This window comes from Spinacia oleracea, chromosome 6, assembly GCF_020520425.1.
Source record: "Spinacia oleracea cultivar Varoflay chromosome 6, BTI_SOV_V1, whole genome shotgun sequence".
Classification (NCBI taxonomy): Eukaryota; Viridiplantae; Streptophyta; class Magnoliopsida; order Caryophyllales; family Amaranthaceae; genus Spinacia; species Spinacia oleracea.
Window position 1 is genome coordinate 10,179,445 of NC_079492.1, and position 24,381 is coordinate 10,203,825.

Below are 24,381 nucleotides of genomic sequence, written 5' to 3' on the forward strand. Positions count from 1 at the left end.
GTTTCATATCTTTCTTCGCTCATTGTTCTCAGTCTCTTTATTGTTTAAATTCCGCAAGAAACTTACCCAAGTTCCCAAGAAACAATTCACCCCCCCCTCTTGTCAAGTGTTCCTACTGAACTATCAAAATCATTGTGGTGATGGCAAATGTCACTCATTGATTCGCCTCTCTTTTAATATAAAATTAATTGAGTAGATAATATTTTGTCATATTTAGCTTAATGAATTTTATGGTAGCAATTACTAATATGGAAAAATCCATAAAGAATTAAAGATTCATGCATCAATATTTGTACTATCTTGTATAGAAAATTTTACATAAAGAATTATATAATTTAGGAAATTAGTATATCTATATACAATTTAGTATGTACTACGTAAGTTAGAAAATTAAACTAAGTTATATAATTTAGTAAGTTAATTAGTACATACTAAGAAAAAAAGAATCTCATTGCAAAAAATATTCTCATCGAAAAAGTGATGTTTTACAAGTTATATAATTTAGTAAGTTAGTATATACTAAGTTAGTATATTTTAAACAGAAAATAATATAATCTCATCGCAAAAATATGATCCATAAAGAATTTTTTAACTTATATATTAAATTATTTGAAGTACATACTTTTTGTTAGAACACTAACTAAAAAATGATATGTATCCCTATTGCCTAAGTATTTAATCTCATCCCAATAAATTTCATATGCGAAGATTGCTAATATTTTATTTTTATTTTTTTACACCTAAGTATAGAGCGATCTTATACGTAGTATTACTCAAAATTCTTATTCAAAAATTTAATAATAAAAACAATAACATACCAGTATAATTCATTATCCAAATAAGAGAGAATAATTTGTTAAAGTATTACTAGCCGTAGATATTGGACATCTGCCCTAAACTCTTATTATATATTATGATTTATTCAAAATTATGATCTTCAACAACGCTAATGATTCGCCAACCTTAATCTTTATGTTTTGAGTTCAGATATACTAATAACATATAAGATTACAATAACTTATCGCATAAAACTCCGAGAAAAGACTATGCGCGCAACGATTAAATTTAGACGGAGAGAGTACGTAATATAATGTTTTATTTATTTATTCAATTATTATAATAAGACATTTGCATTGTAGAATACTCTATAGTAGAATTTTAAAATTCAAAACTCTCTTACCAAAACACTACTACAAAAAAGGGCATAGAGTACTGTTGAAATATACTTTATAGGACGCCTTAGAGGCGTTCTCCAACTCAGCGCACTATAAAGCTTATAAAACGGGTAAAAGAAGCGTTTTATATACCTAGTCATAAAGTACAGTGATAAGAGATAAGCGTCCTCTATTCCCTTCCTAAAATCAGAAAATGAAGAAGGAATATAAAACGGTTAACGTACATAACCGTCTCTTATACTCTATAATAAAGCGCGTCTTCCGTACATAACCGTCCTCTATTCTTCCTGCTAAATATTGAGATACAGAACACCTTTCGTACGTAGGCGTACTATATACTTCCTGTTTAATATTAAAATAGAAAGCAATTTCCTTACACAATATTCTACCCCTTTTTTAAAAAATATATTATTCAAAAATAGCAGTTCACACATCCCTAAAATAGGATATTACGATCCTAGCTCCGTAAACCAAATCTAAATGGATAAAATAAAAATGATATCCACACAATCTTTCCAAAAATAATTTCCTTCAATAACAAAATACTATTGTTCATACAATAACAAAATCCTATACAAGGTACAGCAAAAAAAAATACCATTCCGATGTCAATAATAAAAAAAATAAAAAAAAATCAAAGATCTTCTGTAGCGGCAGCAACAGGTGACTCTGCAGCGGCAGCAACCGGAGCTTCTGCAGCAACAACAACTGGAGCTTCTGCCGCAACAAGGCAGTTCGTCTGCAGGAGTAAACTGAGGTAACAGGGCAGTTCGTCTGCAGGAGTGAACTGAGGTAACCGACCATCCCCTTGAGCTAGCTTAAGAGCTTTGTTAAAATACTACAAGACAAGTTAAAATGTAATTAAGAGTAATAAGTTTAACACTAAATAATGGGTATATATACCAAAATAAAAATTAGAGGAAGAATAACATAGATCCTAATGTCATAAGTGTGCAGTGGGATTGTAATGGATCGTACTTATGGTCCACCTGTCCAAATGGTTTACAGGAGAAGGCACAAGTCCAGACAAACAACAACAGCAACAGACTTGCAGGGAGGTGCGTGCAGACAGACAGGCTAGGCGTTTGGAATTCTGGTAAGTACCAATAAGGCAATAAGGCAATAACTGAAAACGAAGGTGGTGCAGTACTCCGTAGTTGGATTCTCACGAGTCTAGAAGACCTTTGTATGGGGAACCTTAAGTAATCTAGCTGACTATTTAGTTTCCACATTCATTGATTTGTAGATTTACTAGCAGTTTCTGCACACTTTCCTTAGGGGAAGAGTGGAAGCAGTTTCCTAGCCTTGGTCTTTAGCTTGAGATCTGAGGAAATACTAGCACTCTGCTTTCCCCTGGGTGCTTAATGTAGATATAATGTCACTTACTAGAAGGGTTTTTTTTATAAGTATAGTGTAACTAAATGTTTTGGTTATTGGGCATGTAAGAGACGGTGACAAACCTGTAAGAAATGACAGACAAGCTATATTCTTATTATCTTCCTGGGTTAATCGAGCAGGACTTTCAGAACAGGTCTGTTGACACTTAGCACGGTCAAGAACACCAGTGGAAACCCTGTTGGTTAACCAAGTGAGAGCAACCTAAACAAAAATAAGCGCACATACAGAGAGAGCAGCGGTCAACGCATGTCGTTAAACAACTAAAAAATACACAGATTGCAGAGGAATGGATAACTTACTGCAAGCGGTAAACCCCATAAACCAGCCGCGTATTTCAAACAGGTCACAGGGTCATATTTAGACAAAAGAATACCGAATAGTGATGCTCCTGCAATTTGCAAATATATAAATAAGGCTGTAAAATCCGGAAAGATGTTTTATGTTTGTGATATTTACATGTGGGTGAATTGTAGCAGAAGCTAATAGCAAAATGTAGATAGGTACACACCCAAATACAAATTCAGGCTGGAAAATCAGCTGCTTAAACAACATGGTTGGGTGAACACCACAAAAAAGCAAAGCTAAGTACACAAGAAGCACAATTTATTACCTCACACAGAAGATCAATTCGATTGATACCAGCATTAGCATAAGCAAGTGCAATAGGTCGATTGGTCCCAGCTAGCTGCGCATGACATGATGCCTACATTAGACACTAAATTCCTAGGGGGAAAATGAAAGCAAGAGAATCCAGGATGGAACATAAAACAACATTACCAGTACAAGCCAGTCACGCTCCATGGCTACGCCCAAAGCTAACCCACATTCGCTCAATTGCACTCGCAAAAACAAGAATAATAAACCACGGGCGAAGTAGAACAGATGACACAGCAGCAGACCGAACTTGATGAGCATGAATAATCATTGCCACAGACATCAGCTGGGAAATTGCCTACCATATGAAGTGAATCTTAGAAAGATGAGAAAGTGATACAAAATAGCATATTGATTATTGAATGAAATAAGATTATAAGAGGATTACCTGGATAAAGCTTAGAAAATTAAATGCATGTACTCTGGGGTAATGATCCATAAGTTTTCGAACTAATGGCCCTCCAAGAATAACTGCAAGCTGTCCACAATTTAAATAAATTAGGGGTTAGAACTACATTTTATCACAACGTTGCATGCTCAACTAGTTTTAGAGGACAAAGCCACCTTAGTAAAAAAAGCTCATGACTGCAACAGGAAGAAGGCTTGGATGGATCATTGCAATAGCAGCTGGCCAAGCAAAATTCCATAGTTGTTCCACAAAGTTCCCCACTAAAAAACTAGCATATAATGCTGAAATAAGCATATAACAAAAGTTAGAGACCACAAAAACAAGAACCAGGTTATGTTCATATTCAGTGACCATTCTGCAAAATTTAAGCCTATTATAAGACAGTCACATACGAGTTTCTTTAACATCCATTCATTTTCCTTGTCTCATTTTCTTAGCAGGTTGAGCAGAACTTACAGACTTACAAAAGGTCGAACATTTCAATCCATTAACACATTTACCAAAAGGTAGAAACAATCAAAATTCAAACAAAGAAACAAGACAACAGGAAAGGGTGCACAGCCCGCACCCGAACAAACACAACAACACCCAAGCTGCAGTAAGTGGCTCAACACGAACAAGCACCTGCATAAAGAAGATCTGCAGCTAGCAAGTACTCTCCACAGCAACAACAGCACAGCACGATATAACAGAGCAGCAGAAACACTGGAACTGCCAGCCAACAAAGAAAAGAAGCTGCAACATACAGAAAGGAGTAGACCCCAACAGATAAGACCTTCAACCAGACTGTAAGAACAAAAGAAAACAGCCCCTGCAAACATCAAAAACAGAACATAGCACCCTATCCAGATACAACCAGAATTGAACTCAGCCTGAAACCAGCAAACAAATGCAAAGCTACAACCTACACTTAGCCTAGCAGAAGCAAGCCAAGCTCCCAACAAACCCGATGCAATTCAGGCATTATAAAAACTTTGTTAAATGCTCAATGTAATACAGTAATATAAATCAGAATTATATCGAAAATTTGCCAGAAACACTAATTAAAAATTACTCCAACAAAGTAAATCAAAATCTCACTACAAAATCACGAATTAAAATTGAGAGCAAAAAGTTGAATTTGGAACCTCATATGAAGCAAGGTGAGTTTTTCGGCATTATTGAGACCTAAAAATAGGATTTTTCCCACAGTCCAATTGAAGAAAGAATACCCTAGGACAATCCACACCAATTCAATTCAAACAAAAACCAAAGAAATCCCAGGCGCAAGAATCAAAAGCATGAAACCCCCAAAACATAAAAATACAATCAGATTTAGTTTGAGAAGAAGAAGTAAAAAAACTCACCAGGGTTTTCGATCTTGAGGGATTCTGGGATATGCCGCCTAATAAAATCTTGTTTTGGTAATTTTTTTCTCTTAAAAATGATTGTTTGATTTTGTTAAGTGAGATATTGATTTTGGAAAAAAAATAAACGTCAGCCGATTTTTAAATTAAAGTTTATTTTTTTATTGTAAAATAAATTTGTAAAAGAATACAAAGCGGGTATCTAGAATACAGCTGTATATTTTATTACATATTTTAAATTTAATATTTTTTTTTTATTATGGTAAAGAATATAAGACGGTTAGGTAAGGTAACCGTCCTCTATTCATTTTCTCATATAACCGTTATAAGAGAAATGCGTTCTCTATACTCCTAGACAACGCTTAACAAACTTAATCGTTCTTTATTCAGCGTTTTCTATTCCCTATTTTGTAGTAGTGAAAACAAATGTTAGTCCAGGGGTGGGTGTGAGGCGAGTGTGGATAACAGGTCGGTGATAGATCGAGGATGAGTTTTATTTTTTACCCTTTAATTAGGAGATTGGTAAGGGTGAGTATCTTTCCCATTGCGAGTGACAGGGGGATACGAATGCTAATTTTAGATGAGTACGAGTGCGGAGGCACCGACCAACCTCAAAGTCATGACTAGATGAATAATGGTGTAAATATAAAATGATTAAATAGGTGTGACTATCAAAGTGAAAGGTGGATGAGAATAATTTTGTTTATGTACATTTATTTGTTTTTCCTTTTTTTACAAAATATGACATCGTATGGGGTAATAAAAAAATTTATCCACCATTAATTTTAATTGTGGAGATATTCATTAGGTACATGTGTCCAAAGTATAGTGTAATCAGAGATTATCAAATTATGAAAAGAATTTTAAAATTAAAAACTCACTTACCAAAAAATAACGTCGGGTCTAGGTGAGCACGGATCGGATTTCCGATCCGAAATCTGATTTCGGATTGGATATCCGAATCCGAAAATTGGGAAATTTGATATTTGTATCTGATCCGAAAAGTTTAGGATATCCAATATTCGATACCCGAAAATTTTCGGATCGGGTATCCCGGATATCCGATATCCAATTTCTTAATGTTTTTTTAAAATTTTTTTACTTTGCTTTCCATCAATTTCTCACTTTACTTGTAATCTCACAGTGCACTATCCAAAACAAAGAAATAAAGTTCCTTATTATGAAATAGAGATATGTAATTAAAGAATACATGAATTCTTACTTCGTATGAAAGACAAGTACAAGAGCTAAAATCTCCGAAAAAATTATATTAATCGACGATATCAAACAAACAACTAATTGTGCCGTAGTGTTAAACAAGCTCCTAGTGTTGCTTACTTTTAACGTGTTACGGAGCATATAGTTCCTTAGTTTCGCAATAGATGCATCATTTCTTTTTTCAAGTATCCCAACATGTATATTTAAACATTAATATCTTTAATTGCGTGTAAGTAAAAATTATAAAAAATTGATATTTGGAATCCTCACATTAATACGAATTTTACAAGATCTCACTTAACTATGTTTGTTTTTACATAATGTGAAAGAATAATTGTCAAGATTAATTAATAAATAGTGTCCAAAAGAGAAACGATGCATCTATTGCGGAACGGAGGAAGTACTTCATAAATTGTTCACATTGTAAAAATTAAAAATAAATTGCATTAGATTTTATTTTTATTTTGGATATTTTTCGGATATCGGATATCCAAAATAATGAAAATCAATATCCAAATAGGTATTTGGTATTTGAATTTTCGGATCGGATATCTGATCCGAATTCAATTTTCGGATCAGATATACAAAAAATCGGATCAGATACGAATCGAATTTTCGGATATTCGGATTTTTAGATAATTTTGCTCAGCCGTAGGTCCAGCCGTCTAGGGAAAGGTTTGACACATGTGATGAATGGTTATGAAAATAATTTTGTCTATGTACCCTTATTTTTTTTTCTATTTTTAATAAACAAGACACAAAATGGGGCAATAACAAATTAATCCATCATTAGTTTTAATTAGGAGAATATCTTTAAGCTATATGTGTCCAAAGCATAATCTATTCAGACAACCAAATTGTCAAATAATCTAGAATAGAGTTTTAAAATTAAAATATCTCTTACCAGAAAATAATGACGGGTTCATCTTTCTAGGGATAGGTTTAACACATATGATGAGTGAGAATGAAAATAACTTTGTCTATGTCACTTTATTTGTTTTCTGTTTTTAATAAATAAGACACTGAATGAGGCAATAATAAATTTATCCATCATTAGTTTTAATTAGAAAAATATTTATACTTTATATGTGTCCAAAGTATAATGTAATCAGACAAATAAATTGTCAAATACTCTTAAAGTTTTAAAAGTCAAAACTCTCTTGTCAAAAAATAATGTTGATTTCAGTTGTCTAGGGCTTGGCTTGAGGCGGGCTTGGATAAAAATACGGGTGATGAAGCAGGGTTAATTTTATTTTCCTTCCGCGAGGCAGGGCTTAGGACGGAGATGAGTATCATACTTATCGTGGTGACGAGCATGGGGATGAGAATTTTAGGCAGGTATAGGTGTTCAGGGACCAACCCACCCCGCTTCGAAGTTATCTCTAGATGAATAAGGTATATAGTGGGGTGAGTGTTAAATGATCGGGTAATGATGTAGATGGTAAGGGGGTATTAAGTGAGTATGATAACGAAGTAAAGAACGGATGAGAATAAATTTATGTTTGACATGGGTTATGAAAGGGGAAGAACGTAAATTTAGCTATATACCCTTATTTTATTTTATTTTGAATTTGTTAAATAAATAAGACAAGGAATGAGACAGTAACAAATCTATCCATCATTACTTTCAATAATAAGATTATCTATAAGCTCTATTTTGATGATAATTGTCTATAGCTATAGTTTAGTAAAAGTTTAGATATGCAAATTTAATATTCATATCATAAATCGAGCATCGCACGGGTACTATACTAGTATTTCTCTATTTCTTGTGGTCTCTACACTTACTCACATCATATTTTTACTATAATAAAACCCACTACCCCCACTTTCTTCTTACTTTATTAAATTCAATTCACTCTCCTAAAACAACGTGCCGGTCAAAGTGTATCTCTTTTTAAAATACGAAATGAGTAATAATTTGGACAAATTGTTTTTACCATCTAAAAAAATCAAAAAATTGTGTTTTACCACCTGAAAAACTAAAACTTGAATTTTAACACCTAAAAGAAATTAAAAACTTATTATTTACCACATGAAAATGGAAAAATAATTGAAATGTTATTTGGGGAGCCAAAGTAACGGTTATATTTCTGATAGGGTGATGATAAAGGACGCAAGTTGCGACAATATTTAGTTGTCGCAATCTTACGTGTCGGAATTTAATTGGTACATATAAGCGCCACGTAGGGTATGCATCATTAGAATATTATTAATACCAATGCAATATTTTTACAATGAACATATGTAAATAAGGTAGCTTTAAGTCTCATATGTGGCAAGCCACACCATTAACTCGATGGTATGGCGTGTTCACATTGATAATCAAGTAACATGGTCTTGCGCACCCATAGCATTTTGATATATGTTTTTTTTTTCGCAGTAACTGCAAACAGACAAACAAAAAACAAGCAAACCAAGAAAAATAAACCCTAGAACAAACATCTACCTAAGCTTCCTATATTCTAAAGCTATTTTCTTAACAGTCATAATTTTATCCTTATTACATTTTTCTATAACACAGCCATCAAGCTCATTTGATGTTCTTATAATATCACCACATATTGTGACCAAATCCATTATGCAGGCAGGATAGCACTTAAACGTGTTGATGATATCTATGCAGCTTGTGTAAATATTTATACTTTGTATATGTAGGTGAATCGCCTTTTGAATTCCAATCAGAATAGCCTTCATTTCTGCTTGATAAGCATCCAGAGCTTTCAACTTCTGACCATCTTGAACAATCAATCTATTATTTTCCATAATGCTCCACCCAATAGCAGCTTCACCATAATCCTTCTTCTTAACTTTCTTCCATGATCCTGCAATAATAAGATTGGCAAAACCCAGATTGTGAGAGCCTTTGATTACATACATAACATTCATTCCTTCTTGACGATGCCATTTACTTCTTGGCCATTGTTTCATCTTAACGACCTCCCGTGCTTGCTTTATATGCTTATAAATCAGATGCATAATACCATTGGGATTAGGATCAACATTTCTTAAGACAATCTCATTTCTATGTTACCATATTGACCACAAAACAACCTTAAAGATTATAACACGCGGGCTATTATACCCGTCTTCTTTCCAAAAAAGATTCAGAAAGTTCTTAATCCACTCTCTTACACCAACATGCTGATTAGCATAAACATTAATCCCCAAAGAGGAAGCTTTCCATGTATGGCTAGAAATGGGGCAGTCTCTGAACAAGTGGTTATCATTCTCTTGTGACTCCTTGCATAAAACACAATTTGCTTCCATCATCATTCCTCTTTTACATAAATTACTTTTGATTGCGATGGCTCTATTCATAATCTTCCAAACAAACATTTTCCACTTTGGAATCATTTCACATTTCCATAATCTTTTTTAGAACTTATCCTCTTTGTCTTTGTCTATGTTTTGATTTAAATTCTTCTCCAAGATCAGCTGGTTATACATGGATTTGACAGTACGTTGCCCCGTTCTATTAGCCATCCAACAAAATTGATCATCTTTATCCTCCTGTGAAACAGCATACTCAGAATCTCTCTAGCTGTATTAGGAGCAAAAGTTGTTCATATTAAATGAGAATTCCACCTTCTTTCATTTGGATGAAAAAGATCTTTAACTGTGACAATTCCACATCTGTTGTCAACTTCATCATTAATTCTTAAGGCAAACTTTCCTTGAAGGGAGCCACATCTCATTTCTAATATCTACATTGCCCCTGTGTATTACCCTTCCAACACCTTTACTAATCTCTTGAACACTTTTTCATAAGCCTTTAAAACCCCATGATGCTTTATAATGGATATCCTTATCTAATGCAACTTCAACAGGAGATTTCTTATAAGCAGCTTTCATGACCCTTGCGATTAATAATGATGGGGGTATTATGAATTCTAAAAGCTTGCTTAGCTAGGAAAGATTTATTATAAGTATCAACATTACGCAGACCAACCCCTCCTAAGCCCTTAGGGAGTTCCAACATAGTACGCTTTGTCCAACAAATACTCTTATTATGAGCAGAGCCTTTCCACCAATATCTCATTAGGGCTGAATTAATTTGATCAGTAATCTTTTATGGAACATAAAACAGTGCTAACACATTTGAAGAAAGGGATGCCAGAATACCATTGATAAGAATTAATATACCTGCTTGAGACAAACTCAAATGCTTCCACGATAGGGTTTTCCTGTGGACTTTATCAACTAGGGTTTGAAAAGATTTCGAAGATCTTCCATCAATTTCCACATCACACCCAAGGTATTTTCCCAATTTTTACGAACAAGGAGTACCAAGGATTTGTTTAAGCTCATGTATTACGGAATCTGGTGTGTTTGGGCTGAAAATGATACTAGATTTATCAAAATTTATTGCTTCACCCGAGATTCTACAGAAAGAGTCTATGGTACTCCTTATCTTTTCACACGAGGTCTTGTTTGCTTTAAAACAAAATAGAGAATCAGCACTACAACAAAAACATCAATTAATAGCGCCTAATTAATAGCGCTTATCAAAAAACGCTATTAATTATATCAAATAACAACACTTTATTTTTTATTGCTGTTAAAGAAGCAATATTAATTTACACCATATTATAATATGGCGCTTTTCTTTAAACGTTGTGACTAATATAGTAGCTGTAGTAACTTACAAAAAAAAGTAAAAAAAAAAGGCAAAACCAAGTTAAAGAACCAAAACCATCAACAGTTCAGCACCGCCCAAATTTCTTTCCCATGTTCTCCATCTTCCTCCTTCTCCCACCACGACTTCCACAGTTAAGGATTGAAGAGTTCATTTTCCCAAATCCAAAATGACAGAGTTCCCTTGAATCCAAATCTAGAGTTTTTTTTTCGTATTTTCAATTCTTCTCCGGCGAACATTTCTGCGCGGCGACGTATTATCTGGCGAACATATTTCCCGGCTGCGTGTGGTTGAATTACCAAGTCAAAGACTTTTAATCACTCTTAATCGTCTTGAAATATGCCAAAGATTTGCTCAAATGGGTTTAGGATTCCAATAAATTTTATCAGGTATCTCCCCTTTTTCTTCTGTGATTTTGTTGGGTTTGTTTTACAATTTTCTATTTAGGGGTTGAATTGGATTTGGGTTTTATATATTGAAAGAGAAAATATTGTTGTTAGTATTATGTCTTTAGAAAATTCATTAAGTCTATCGTGTTAGTAGCAACACCTAGGTTTAGGATGGGAAGCAGGGTGGCGCTGAAGAAGGGGACTGGGCAAGGGAAGTTGATTGAGCAACTTTTCGAGGTGGAAGGCTTCCTAGTACGAGTTGTCAAGTTCTACGCTTCATTTGAAGGAAACATCAGAAGATCCTGCAGGTCAGGGTAAGTGTTTTTAAAGTTGAGTACAATTTTACATGGCTATAATCAAGAAACTATAATTTGTTCTTTCCTGGGATTGTTTTGTTGCTGATCTAGGGAAGAAGCAGTGGATATCTCGATTTGTTGCAATTTGGTTAGCCTGTGTCCTAGAAGTTCTTGTAGGATCATGTGTTTTTTTACTTTTTACTGAGAAGAAACCTTCAAGGTAACATTATCGATTTGGTTATTGTCCACATATTTCTTCATTCGGGTTATATAGAAGCTTCATAATGTGCAAACTACAGATTTTTGAGGAATGGACAGTCCCTTGTTTGATTTTTCTAGAATTATAACTTCTATGAGAAACATAAGCTAGGAGAAGGTGGTTTTTACCCTGTCTTCAAGGTAAGCATTTAAAAGAAATCTAAGGTTAATCTTTATGTTCATGATCTGACAATCCAAAGCTTTGAAACTGAATTACTGACCCGTATAATCTTTATAGGGTGTCCTACAAGACGGAACCAAAGTTGCTTCCAAACGGCTCTCTAATACATCTAATCAAGGAACGGATGAATTTACAAATGAAATTCTTCTAATCACGAGGTTTTAACACAAGAATCTGGCCAGGCTATTGGGATTTTGTGTAGAGGGAGCTGAAAGGCTGATCATCTATGAACTTAGGTCTTCTGGCGGCTTAGATTCATGGCTTTATGGTACTACAATGAGAATGGTCTTTTGAATGAACCATCTAATTATTGTTGCTTGGGATTAATTTGCTTCTTCTGTTGCGATTACAGATCCACTAAACAGTGCACAGATGACATAGCCGGAGAAAACGACTTGACATCATCAATGGGATTGCTCATGGAGTCCTTTATCTGTACAAGGATTCCCGACTGACAATCAGATACCGATACTTAAAGCCTAGCAAAAACTGTTGGATTCAAATTTCAGACCTGAATCCTAAGATTTCAGACTTTGGAAATGCCAGAATCTATGGAGCTGAAACTGAAGCAAGCACTGTCACTATAATTTGGTACATAGTATGTTCTTTTACCTGCTTATTGATTCTGCAACCATGTCCTTTCCCTTTCGGTTTTCTTGAATAGATGACTAATGCTACAAAAGAGGAGATGGCATCATACTTGAAGCGTGGGTCCATTGCTGGTGCTACTGGAAGCACTAATACGAATAGCCAGTCAAGGTACTTGCACACTAATTTAATTCCAAACCTTAAAGTTTAGTAATTTTCAAACATATCCTGCTCGTTCCTGTCCACCTACATTCTCCTCTGCCTCAAAATGTTTTGCCTACCTTTGAAGTTTGTGAGTCACAACAGGGAAATATTTGGAGCGGAGGGATTATTAATATTGTGGTTGTTTGCCTTACTTTTTCTAGAGAAGTCAGCAAAAGCCTTGCTGAGATGTTATGGTTTCTTATTAGATTAAAATATTATTTTTAGGTGAACCGAAGTTCTGTAAAGTTGGATATTTACAGGAAGTTCTCAAATGCACTGGTTGTTTCAGTGATTGCTTTAGTTGCATGGATAGTATGCGAGGTATGGTTTTTTCTAAATTGAAATCCAAAGGTGGAATACGTACTAATAATAGTACTAGAAAATACTTTAAGCCTTGTAATACTTTCTTGGATGCAGTACAAGATTACAAGTAGCAAAACGATAATAATAAAAGAAGAATACTTGAAAGAGAACAAAGACTTAAGTTGTAGAGAAATCTTTGAAAGATGCAGTAGTCTTAACTAGTTTTCATATTTCGTACAGCATACACGTAAGAAGAGGGGCCTTCAAACGAAATCATGGGGGGATGTCAAGAGTAAAACATGGCCATTGTAGGAGAAATGATATTTTTTATGGCCTGGAGCTTTAGTAATTAGAGTTTTTCCTAGAAAATAGTTGATACACTTAAAAGGAGTCATTTAGAATGTCTTTTTTATTTAATTATCACATGAAAAAAATAGAGAAACATTGATCAGATTTTAATTTGGGTCATAGAAGGGGTGATCTATGATAAAAATATCTATGCTTTTTACTACCGTGTTTCCCGTGTGTTGGCTAACATTTCTTTTTGGCTTGTCCTTTTGGCCATGCAGTTTGGCCAACAAGCATCGGGCGAAGTTTGAGTTAGTAACTCATTTTTATTGGTGAGTTCTATTCTCGCTGTACCTTATTTCATTAAGCTAAAAACTATAGATTGTTGGTTGGTCCAAGTAAAAAAAGGTCCAGTAGCTTTCAGATCCTATTAGGAGACAGTCGGGGGCAGAAAAAGGCCACTTTTTTAGGTGGTGGCTATTGCCTTACTCCGAGTATACTTAGTCTGGTTTATTTGCCTCCTACAGGTGTATTTCAAGGCTACATATCCTTTTAATGAGCGGTAGCAGAGTGCTTAGGTTATCACTTCCTTTTGGGACATTCTGGCATTTGCAGTGCTATGTATAATTTTATATCTATGGACTCCATCTCTTAGCTCTCAAAGGTAAGGTTAAAGTCTATATTCACTAAGTTGTGACCTTGTGAGTCACCTCTCCTCGTCCGCGGAACTTCTTGCTAAGCAGTGATTCATGAATGTTTGTTTTAGAGACAATTGAATTAAGTAGGAGTAACATGTGCTCTAAAATAATACACAGAACATATCACGTTGGCAAAGATGGAATGAGTGACACTAGTTATGTAATTATTCCTCCATTTTCCATTATGCATTTCAAATTTTACTACAGTATATGCCAAATCTGCACACAGTTTTCCATTTTCTCTGTTATGAGAGACTTGACCAAGTATGTGCTTAGCTGCTTCTTATCTGTGTTCAATTTTTATTTTTATTTTGAAATTTTTTTTTTTTGCAGAGCACTTTTTGGTTTCCAAAGTGAAAAAGGATTGTTGAAGAATATCAAAAAGGGAGCACTAAGTGGATACATATACAAGTATGTCTTATGATTATGTTTATTATAATTTTTATTTGTTTCTAAGTATTCATAAATAATTGATTTTACTTTGCTTGTGTAGTGTGCTTGGCAAAAGAATGACATGGATTCTGGATATTATGTCATGAGATACATGAAAGAGATCATCGACCATAAGCAAAGTCGAATACTTGAAGATGTATGTATTTTTCTTTGTTCAATTAAGCCTAGAAGTTATTATGTGCATTGTCACTAATTATGTTATTTTCTCATTTTGTAGTACTTTCATGATTGCAATGTTTCAAATTATGATCAAGGACAAATTGATGAAGTCAGAGCTCAATGGACGCGTCATGTTCTTCTCGTGTGAATATTGTAGTGGATTAATTATGTTTTTCGACTGGAATTTCTCTAGAACGTTTTAATTTTATTTTATTGGTTTGAAATGAAAAGAAATACTATATGACAAGGATACTTCTTTCTTTTTTCTAGTGTGTTTTTATTCTACTGTGTATTTAGGGACATATGATTTTAAGTTATGCATGAGACATCGAGACGTTTATTTGATATGATAGAAATGAAGTAGGATCTTATATATATTCAATTTGATTACCCTGTGTAGGCTCTACAATGTTTTTATATGTTATTACACATATTTAATAATTAAGATTAAAAAAGAGCCCGACAAAAATTAAAAACTGCACTTAAATAACATCGCTTTATAGTTACACGCTATTGATTAATTTAAATTAAATTAATCATACAATTTTCCGCCATACCGAAGCTTTATTAGCGCTTATATATTGAATGCTGCTAAATGATGTAATAGTAATAACGCTTTTTAAAAGTGCTGTCATTCTTTTAACAGCGCTGCTAATTAACAGCGTTTTAAAAGTGCTGTCTTTCATTGAAAAAAGCGCTATTAAAAGATTATTTTGTTGTAGTGCATCAACAAAAAACAGATGACAAATGGAAGGGGCTGACCTTGAAATTTTGATCCCTTTAACACATTGTGATTCTTCCAGTTTTATCATCATCTTTTACAGCACCTCCATCACTATAATGAATAAGTACGGTGAAATTTGATCACTTTGTCTTAGACCACACTTTGGCTTAAATGACACACTTGGCTCACCATTGATAATGATTGAGTATGAAACACTTGTGATACACTGCATAATCCAGTGTCTACATCTAGCAGGAACAAGCATACTATCCAAGAGCCATTCCACAAATTCCCAACTTACCCTATCATATGCTTTACTAGTATTTTATGCACGCGATGCATGCGGGATTTAACAAATATTAGGCACTAAAAATCATTCGCAAAGTCCATATTTTGCGATATTGAGGTCATACAATACTCGTAGCCTTACATGACGAAAAATCGAATCGTATGACCAATTAAAGCTATTGAAAAATTTAACATTATTTTTGTTACAAATTAACATATCCCAATGAAAAATAAAATCTCCGTACTGAAATAAAGTAAATAAACATAAAAAAAAAGATATGTATCTCGCAATATACTTGCTTAACCATATGCACTCCTCCACCTAATCGATATGCAACACATAACTAACAGAGTAACAATATAAGAAAGTTCTAGATTAAAATCTCCAGTTGGTGAAGGTATCATCCAGGAAAAGCTTTGTTTCCGAAGAATGAGAATATTTTTTCCATGACCCATGAATACTTTTTCCGAAGCATTGGACAGTTAATAATTTTTCCATCACCCGAGTGCGTCCATTAGGCTTCATGAACGTTGAAAAATATGTTTTAATGTTAAATACAACATGAGCTAATTAATTCAGAAATTTATGTGGTCAGAGTATTAGATTATTTTAAGGTTTTACTTAGATTAAAATCGAGTTTTTCTTTCCGCTAAATTGAAAGTTTTAATTTAAAATAAAATAAATATTTTATTTTGATGCTTTTTTTTGTCTTTTCCGTTAAAACGAAAGTTTTAGTTTAAATTAGATTAAATTTTTTTTTGATGGTTCTTTTTTTGCCTCTAAAACGAAAGTTTTAATTTAAAATAGATTAAATATTTTATTTTGATGGTTTTGTTTTTCTTATCCGCTAAAACAAAAGTGTTTATTTAAAATAGATTTACTATTTTAATTTAATGTTTTTTTTTCTTTTCCTCTAAAAAGAAAGTAATTGGTATTAATAGATTAAATAGATTAAAAAGAAATTAATTCGTATTAATTTAAAATGGATTAATAGATTAAAAAGAAAGTAATTAATTTAAAATAGATAAAATATTAATTTTTTTTTTGAAGGAAGATAAAATATTGTTTTTTAGAGAAGATTCACGGGTATTGTCATTCAATCATTCTCTGGTTCATCATTCTCACTTCTCTCTCCTCGTATTTCCTTTCTCTCTCCTCGGATCTTAGAACTCAAAATGGCGATTAACCCCTCTCGTTTCTCTGGTTCATCTCTCTCATTTCTCTCTCCTCTTATTTCCTTTCTCTTTCCTCATATCTGAGCAATTAAAATGGTCGATTATTCCCTCCTCTCTCTCACCTCTTTCCCGTCTTGCTTGCGATGCGTTTAGGAGATTACTAAACAACAATCAACAATTTGTCAAAACCAAATTCTCTTTGCTGAATCGCCGATTACCTAGAAATGGTGAGCAACATTTTCGTTTCAGTTTGTTTAAGTTGCAACTTTTAATTTATTTCTGGCTCATTATATTGTATTTTATGGTTTTATTTCCTTATAAATTTCCAAATCGATCTTTTTGTTTGGTTTTCATTTATTGTCTTGTTGGTGTGATTTGAGTTTGGTGAAGTTTAGCATGTGATAACTCATTGAAACGTTTTGCTGGGCGGGGCGTCAGACGGTCAGAGGCGACGGGCGAGGCGCTAGTCGAGGCAATGGTGAGGCGCGGGGAGTGAGGGACAGCTGCTGCAAGCAGTGCTATGGGGGCAGGCTGCGGGTTTTGCTGAAATCGTTAAAATGGTATTCATTTTGCTCATGTCTATTTTTTGGTTCTAAAATGATTCTATTTTCCATGATTCATATGGTTTTGCTCAGTCAGTGTTTAATGGATGCTCCAGTAGGTTTTGCTTCTGGATTGTTGCTTTAATTCTATTTTTGGTACGGGTTTTGATAGTACAATGATTCATTTTGTTCCATGATTTATATGATTTTTCTCAGCTCAGCAAGTGATTTTGCTCCAATAAGTTTGCCTTACCTTTGTCGATTTGTATATGCATATCTCGATTTAGCTTCAGAATGATCTAATTACCTTTATTTTTAATTTTGTGAGGTTAAGCATGTTGGCATGTTGGGTTTTTTTCCAGACCTTTTTTGGTTTTAATTTGTGGAAATTTTTGGATATTTAGGGTTTAGTTCAAGGATTTATTGTTGCTTCACTAATTGAAGAGTTTATTAGTGGAAATTTTGTTTTTTTTGCTGGGGTTTGTGTGTGGTTCAAATTTGAGCAAGAAAGTTGGTGTTCTGCTTGTAGTTAGTCTGATGTGAATCCCAATGTGGTTAATGTTTGGTTTGATTTTTGTGGAAAAAATTTTGTTTTGTCCAAACTTTTCAATGGTCACATATTTGGCCAAACTTTGTTATTTGCTCATGAACCGAGATCAGTTTGTTACCGTTTACCTTTTAAGTTGCAATTTAACCAATATCTTTTTAACAACTTTTACTTGAATGAGACAGTAAGCCATACATGCATTTGGCGTAGAAGTATTTGGGATTGTGAGTTAATGATGCAATTAGTAGTTTTAAACTACAAAGTTTAAACTGTGAAGTTTCTGGGATGATATTATCATCGTACTCTTTATCAACCCAGACACGAACTGTGAAATTTCTGTTAGGTCATCGCACTCTTTATGTTAGTTGTAACAAAATTGTTTTAAGGTTTATGTAATTTCGTACGCATCGCATTCAGAGAATCTTAATGTTCTGATTTCATATTTCTGTATAGTGATAACCTAATGTTGAGATTTGTTCTTAATAAATACCTAACCTTCGATCTTTGAAAGTTGTTCTTCATTTCTATGTTAAACGATGCCTTTTTTAATTTTCCTGTTATGAATGTGATTTTTTGCTCTTGATTTCTTTTGTGATTTTATCTTCTAATGGTTATTGATGAATGTGTTAAATTTCCTAATCCCCATTGTACTTGTATGTTTCTTCTATTATATTTTTTAAGTCTGAAGCTTGATTCTTAATCATTGAAGTTCTTTTGCAGGCTCAAAATTTATGGTTTACCTGTCGCCTTGTTTATGTTCCAGAGCCTGGGTAAGCCTTTATCAGTAACCAATTTAGTCAATTTTGGACTGTTATTTTAACGACATTTAAAAAACAATACATAACCAAGAATAAAACATGCAATATTACGATTAAATCATCTTTAATAGGTTGATACAATAGGCTGTTTTCGTAATAAAAACTCAACATGTAATAAAAACAATAGACTATATCTTAGATGTCATATAAAATTCAATATATAACCAAGAATAAAACTCAACAAAAACATACCTTATGCTAAAAGTTTATAGTTGGTTGAGGGAAAACCTAAAATGAATTCTAAACCTGCATACATGTGAATTAGAAGATCTCGTAATAAAAACTCACGAATATTTTATAGACGATGTCGAGCATACCTTAATATTTTGAAATCTGCAAAACAAATAAACGCCATTGTTTAAGTTAGACAAATTCAATCTACATAGCAACAATTTTAAAAAAGAACAGTTTATGCATAAAAAATCACAATTATTATAAAATAAGTTTCTGTTTTTATTTTCTTTCAAGGAATCGGGAGAAGATATTACTTACGTGTATCGGCGCGACTTGAAGAGCAATGATGGAGTTTTTGGAACTCGTATACTGAATTACTGATTTTCTGCAGATTTTTTGTTTTAATTTTCTTGGTTTAGACTGATTTTGATTTAATTCAGTCGAATGTCAATTTGATTTAATTTGGCAATTGTAATAATTTGTAATAAGATTTTCACAGCTGGGTCTTTGTGTGATGTTCTTGGCTGGGTTTTGTGTTATGTTCGTGGCTGGGTTTATGCGTTATTTTTTTAGCTGTGGGCATATGCGTTTTCTTGGCTGTGGGTTTATGCGTGATTTTCTTGGCTATGGGTTTTAGCAATTTTTCGTGGCTGGATTTATGGGTGATACTTCCTTATTTGCTTTTTATTTTGACTTTATTCACAGACTTTCTGTATTGGGAAAGATTTCAGAATTACAGGATTCTTTCCTTTTCTTTTTTTATCTTCCTTGCCAGATTTCCTGATTGATTGACGTTTAAACATATTCCCTTCCCAAAATAGATTTTCAGTTTTAAAATCCGTAATTAATCGATTTTTAAAAATAATAGATAATCAGAATGTTATGAATGTTACCAAATAAGTCAGCTTTGTAATTGTTACTGTTTAACGGGGGGAGGGTATTATTGTCTTTTTGCAAGTGGACACGAAAAGTTAATTTACTTAAAAGCCCTCAGGAGCTGGCTTATATAATAGAGACTCATATCAATCTTAAGTACCGCAAATCTCTCTAATCCTTTCCTTCTCCTTTTTATGTAAGTCATGATCTCATGTGCAAGAAGACAATTATCTCCCATATACCTCTTAGGCACAAAAGCATTTTGAAAGGGTCCAACAATTTCCTGCATAATAACCTTCAACCTATTTGTAATGCACTTTGAAATTATCTTATAAATAACATTGCAAAGGCTGATAGGACGGAATTGAGAAGCTTTCTCCGGACTCTCTATTTTTGGAATGAGATCTATTAAGGTTTGATTCCATTCTCTGAGTATGTAACCTGTTCTGAAAAAAATGTAACAATGCTTCTGTTATTTCCTTTCCAACAATTTCCCATGATTTTTGATAAAAAATAGTTGGTATACCCCCCATCTGAAATATTGCTGTTCTAACATCTACTCTGTAATATTTTCATTTAACTTGATAATTTGTTGTTCATTTAGTTTTGGAATCAAATTTCTTATCTCATCTAGAACCCTAATGCTCTCCAAAATATCATCCGCTTAAACAAAGATTTGAAATGCTTGCAAATAACATTTTTGATCTCTTCTGACTCCGAAACCCAGTTACCATCATCATCTTGAATCATTCTGATTTCATTTATTATCTTTCTTTGTTTTGCACATCGAAAGACAAAAGGCAGTATTACTATCCCTAGAGCAACCCATTTTCCTTTAGCTCTTTGTTTCCAATATGCCAGCTTAACTAGAGCTTTCTCAAAACATTCTTCTTTCACCATTTTTTCTTGCTTTATGCCTTCATTGATGTTAAGCTGGTCTTGATCATTGATTTGTTTTTGAATATTATCACAAATGTCCATTATATGATCCCATATTATGTTATTAGCCATTTGAAACTCCTTACACCATGTAAAAAGATCATATTTAATTTTCTATAATTTTCTATAACATTTGTACATAGGGGATCCTTCTATCTCTTTTTTCCAACTAGAAGCCACAATCTCTTTTAGGCGATCCATATCCAGGCACCAACTATCAATTTTTCTTACTCTACTCTTTTTCTTTCTTGCATTAATGATATCAAGGATAATAGGGGAGTGATCTGAGACTAAAATTGGCAAATTTAGAATACTAGCTTCTGGGAAAATTTGACACCATTCATCCGTAGCATAACCTCTATCTAGCCTTTCATATATACACCCCTCCCCTCTTCTGTTATTACACCAGGTATAATTTACTCCATGGAATGGAACATCAACTAGTTGCCATCTTTTTCTCCAATACATAAACATTTCCTTTCCAGGTATACTCCTTGACCCACCCAGTTTTTTATTATGATATTCCACCTGATTAAAAATCCCCTATTAGCAACATTTTACCCCAATATGTATTCAATAGCTCATCTACTGACTTCCAAACTTCCTCCCTATTTTTAATATAAGGCGAACCATAAACCAAAAGCAATTCCCATTCATATAATATATTCCCCATTACATATGCCACTTTACAAAATATATAATTAGTGGTCCTTTTGACTACTGACATCTTCACAAAAGGGCACCAAAAAATTGCTAAGCCACCCACATAATCAGGTGCTTCTACATAATCATATTTTCCGAAATTAAGCATTCAAGCAACTTTACTTACAACTTCACTATTAGCCTTCGATTCCATCAGAAAAACCACATTAACTGAAAATTTTCGGATGGTCCAGAGCAAAAATGGAATTGTAGGTTCATTCGATGAGTTCAACCCCATACAATTCCATGCCATTATCTTCATTGGGCCCTTTGAGGTTGATCAGGCTCAACCTTAAAGCCATTAATTGACAAAGAAGCAGAAACTGATACCTCATTCTCAGTGGAACCTAAACCTTTGTTCATAGATGAACCTCGATCACCTCTGTCTATCACAAAATTCCCTTCATATACTGCCTTGACAAAATCATTCATCACTTGTTCGTATGAAGGAATCTCCACTCCAGTTGATACACTACTCTTACACCTTTTTAAATCCACACTTCCCTTTGCAAATTTAGAAGACTCTTCAGCTGGCCTCTTCTTTATTGGCCAGCCAATCTTCCCTTTTTCCACAATGTCCTCTTGAACTGGCTCGCGAATTTGAATTGAACGGCTTACCTTCCAATCAGCTGGGTTCAATCTCCCTTCTGGAAAATACTTCTTCAACTTCCTGTATTCACGCACTTTCTTCTTGCCTTCATGATTACTCCTGCCTGTTTTGTTTCCTTGCATTTCTTCACCCAGAACTGAATCCTGAACAAACTTCAGCTTGGAAACTCTCTCCCTATCAGCTTCTTTATTTACTTCTTTAATCCCATGGATTTGATCTTCCATAATAGCATTGAATATCCTAAGATTTTCAAATTCCTCCCTTGGGATATCCCTTTGAGGTGAATAGTAAGTACTGGAAGAACCTGATTGAAGTAAGGAATGAGATTCAGGATACAAGAGAGGCGACTTTGGAGAATCAGAAATGTTTAGATTTTCCCACACTTGAGACCATGACTCTATTTCTGAAAATGGAATTGAGTCTTCCGAAATATATCCCTAGTAACCGAACTTCAAATTATGATTCAGATGCTGATTAGGGTTTTCTGGAACAGGACCAAAGATATCTTCACGAGTTGGGAATATTAACAACACCAAGTTTTTGTTGGAGCAGTGGTTCCATCGATTGCTGAGTTCTATTGGGCATGGGATGGAATTTTGCGGGTTTGATGATGGACATGAACATTTTTTTCCCTTTGTTATTGTTTTCCCACGTGAATAAATATATTTTTTTTAGTAAAATAAATAGCTTGATTAAGAGTAACTCCTCTAAAACAATAATAGTAACAGAAATGAATTAATAACCCTTAGTAATATTAGTAATGTTTGTGCTTGTTGTTTAAAAATAACACTACTAACATATAAAATATAAATGTAATCCTGTAAAATATTAAAGCAACATCCTAACATTTAAAGTGAATAAGTAGTTGTAACTGAAATTGTAAATAGAAGTAAGCAATTACAATAAAAATAATTCTTTCGTCTTATATAAACGTGTTCATATTAGTCAACCCACCACGCGTCCCGAGACTAACAAAAGCTATATAAAAAACGTGAAGTGTTAGATCACATAAACAGAAGGAGGATTTATGGTACAAATGCTTAAATGTAGTTCTCAATCCATCGTAGGCTGTGTATTTGATTCCTGATGTTGCTTCTTTTTCTTCTTTTTAATTTTTTTTATTTGGGCCAGAAATACTTTTTATTTTTATTTATGCCTAATATTTAAAAAACAAACCATGAAAATAAAAAAATAACCTTTAGTATATTAATAACAATTGTTCCTAGTATTTAAAGTAACACCATTAACATACAAAAAAAATATCCCTTAGTAATAATTGTGGGTAATATTTAAAGTAACACCATTAACAAACAAAATATAACTCTTATTACTATTAGTAGTAATTGTGCATCGATTACTATATACTAAAAGAGACACCAGGAATGACACATGTCAATTCCTGGTGCTCCCGCCAAAAATCACTTTCCCAAAAAAAGTGTATATGTTTTATTTTATTTTATTCTCTACCTTTTTTATAAACTACTCTGTATTTATGCATGGAAAAAAAATTTATTTTATAAATTATGGCAATAATAGATACGACGTAATAATAATTATTCTAAAGTAATAATATTTTAGTCAAATCGCTATATTAATAATGCAAAATACATCACTCGATATTTTAGTCAGATTACCATATTAGCATTTCAAATATGCGTATTATATGAATAAATTTAAACGAGTATGTTAAAAATGTTATAACTACGCAGTAGATTGGAAAATATCGAGTTAAATATTTTGTGAAAAAATGATCAAAATATGTGCGTGCACGGGACCTAATCTAGTAATATTTAAAAGTAACACCATTAACATACAAGAAGTAACCCTAGTAAAATATTTAAGTACCATCCTATCTACTGAGTAATGTTTTAAGTGAATAAGTAGCTTGATTAAAAGTAATTCCTCTAAAACTATAAAATTAATTGAAATTCCAAATAGAAGTAACCCTTAGTAATACTAGTAGTAACCATGTCTATTGTTTAAAATTAACCCCATTAACAGGTGGCTAAGTAATTAGATTAAAAGTAACTCTTCTAAAACTATAAAGGAATTAAAAATATAAGTAGAAGTAATAATTACAAATAGAAGTAGAACTAAGTAATATTGTGTCTATTAATTAAAGGTAACACTATTGACATACAAAAGTAACCCTAGTGAAACATTAGAGTAACTGTAATACCTCGTATTTTTAAGTAATTATAAATATATTTTATTATATTTATAAAGCATTTTTATAATTTTGTGAATTTAAATCACAATTAAATAGTTATTTAAATGTATTTTATTAATTAGAAATATATATTATTTTAATTATTTTCGAATTGAATTT

At 33.1% G+C, this 24,381-nt stretch overlaps 1 protein-coding gene and 3 long non-coding RNA genes across 9 annotated transcripts; 2 read left to right on the top strand and 2 right to left on the bottom strand.

Moving 5' to 3' along the window:
• Positions 1-1,511: 1,511 nt before the first annotated feature.
• On the bottom strand, positions 1,512-5,092 carry LOC130462777 (uncharacterized). Of its 5 annotated transcripts, none has more exons than XR_008923544.1 (9): positions 4,983-5,092; positions 4,261-4,848; positions 3,792-3,917; positions 3,616-3,705; positions 3,351-3,525; positions 3,184-3,258; positions 2,873-2,961; positions 2,636-2,774; positions 1,512-2,013 (listed from the first exon to the last, which is right to left on the bottom strand). It is a non-coding gene; the product is annotated as an uncharacterized lncRNA (long non-coding RNA). The 5 variants fall into 5 exon arrangements; XR_008923546.1 differs by having other exon boundaries at positions 4,764-4,848; positions 4,983-5,084; XR_008923543.1 differs by having other exon boundaries at positions 4,764-5,079.
• A 6,595-nt stretch (positions 5,093-11,687) lies between these two features.
• Positions 11,688-15,029, top strand: LOC130462840 (uncharacterized). 2 transcript variants are annotated; one of them, XR_008923665.1, is made up of 9 exons: positions 11,688-11,744; positions 11,864-11,923; positions 12,021-12,231; positions 12,316-13,076; positions 13,628-13,678; positions 13,874-14,010; positions 14,378-14,455; positions 14,538-14,633; positions 14,715-15,029. It is a non-coding gene; the product is annotated as an uncharacterized lncRNA (long non-coding RNA). The 2 variants fall into 2 exon arrangements; XR_008923664.1 differs by lacking the exon at positions 11,688-11,744 and having other exon boundaries at positions 11,751-11,923.
• A 1,654-nt stretch (positions 15,030-16,683) lies between these two features.
• LOC130463972 (uncharacterized) lies at positions 16,684-19,670 on the top strand. The gene is made up of 4 exons (XR_008924245.1): positions 16,684-17,071; positions 17,235-17,404; positions 18,654-18,703; positions 19,220-19,670. It is a non-coding gene; the product is annotated as an uncharacterized lncRNA (long non-coding RNA).
• A 761-nt stretch (positions 19,671-20,431) lies between these two features.
• Positions 20,432-21,695, bottom strand: LOC130462908 (uncharacterized). Its single transcript, XM_056831889.1, has 3 exons — positions 21,570-21,695; positions 20,972-21,268; positions 20,432-20,821 (listed from the first exon to the last, which is right to left on the bottom strand). The coding sequence occupies exons 1-3, from the start codon at positions 21,693-21,695 to the stop codon at positions 20,432-20,434; spliced, it is 813 nt and encodes a 270-aa protein (XP_056687867.1).
• Between the last annotated feature and the right edge of the window lie 2,686 nt (positions 21,696-24,381).

What these genes read in the sequence shown, in the direction of transcription:
- LOC130462908 (XM_056831889.1), bottom strand. Translation starts at nt 21,695, where the DNA reads ATGGCATGGAATTGTATGGGGTTGAACTCATCGAATGAACCTACAATT. An exon ending in CGAAGGCTAATAGTGAAGTT is followed by an intron (nt 21,269 to 21,569) that starts GTAAGTAAAGTT and finishes ATTTTTAATCAG; the next exon opens with GTGGAATATCATAATAAAAA. An exon ending in CAAGAAAGAAAAAGAGTAGA is followed by an intron (nt 20,822 to 20,971) that starts GTAAGAAAAATT and finishes ACATGGTGTAAG; the next exon opens with GAGTTTCAAATGGCTAATAA.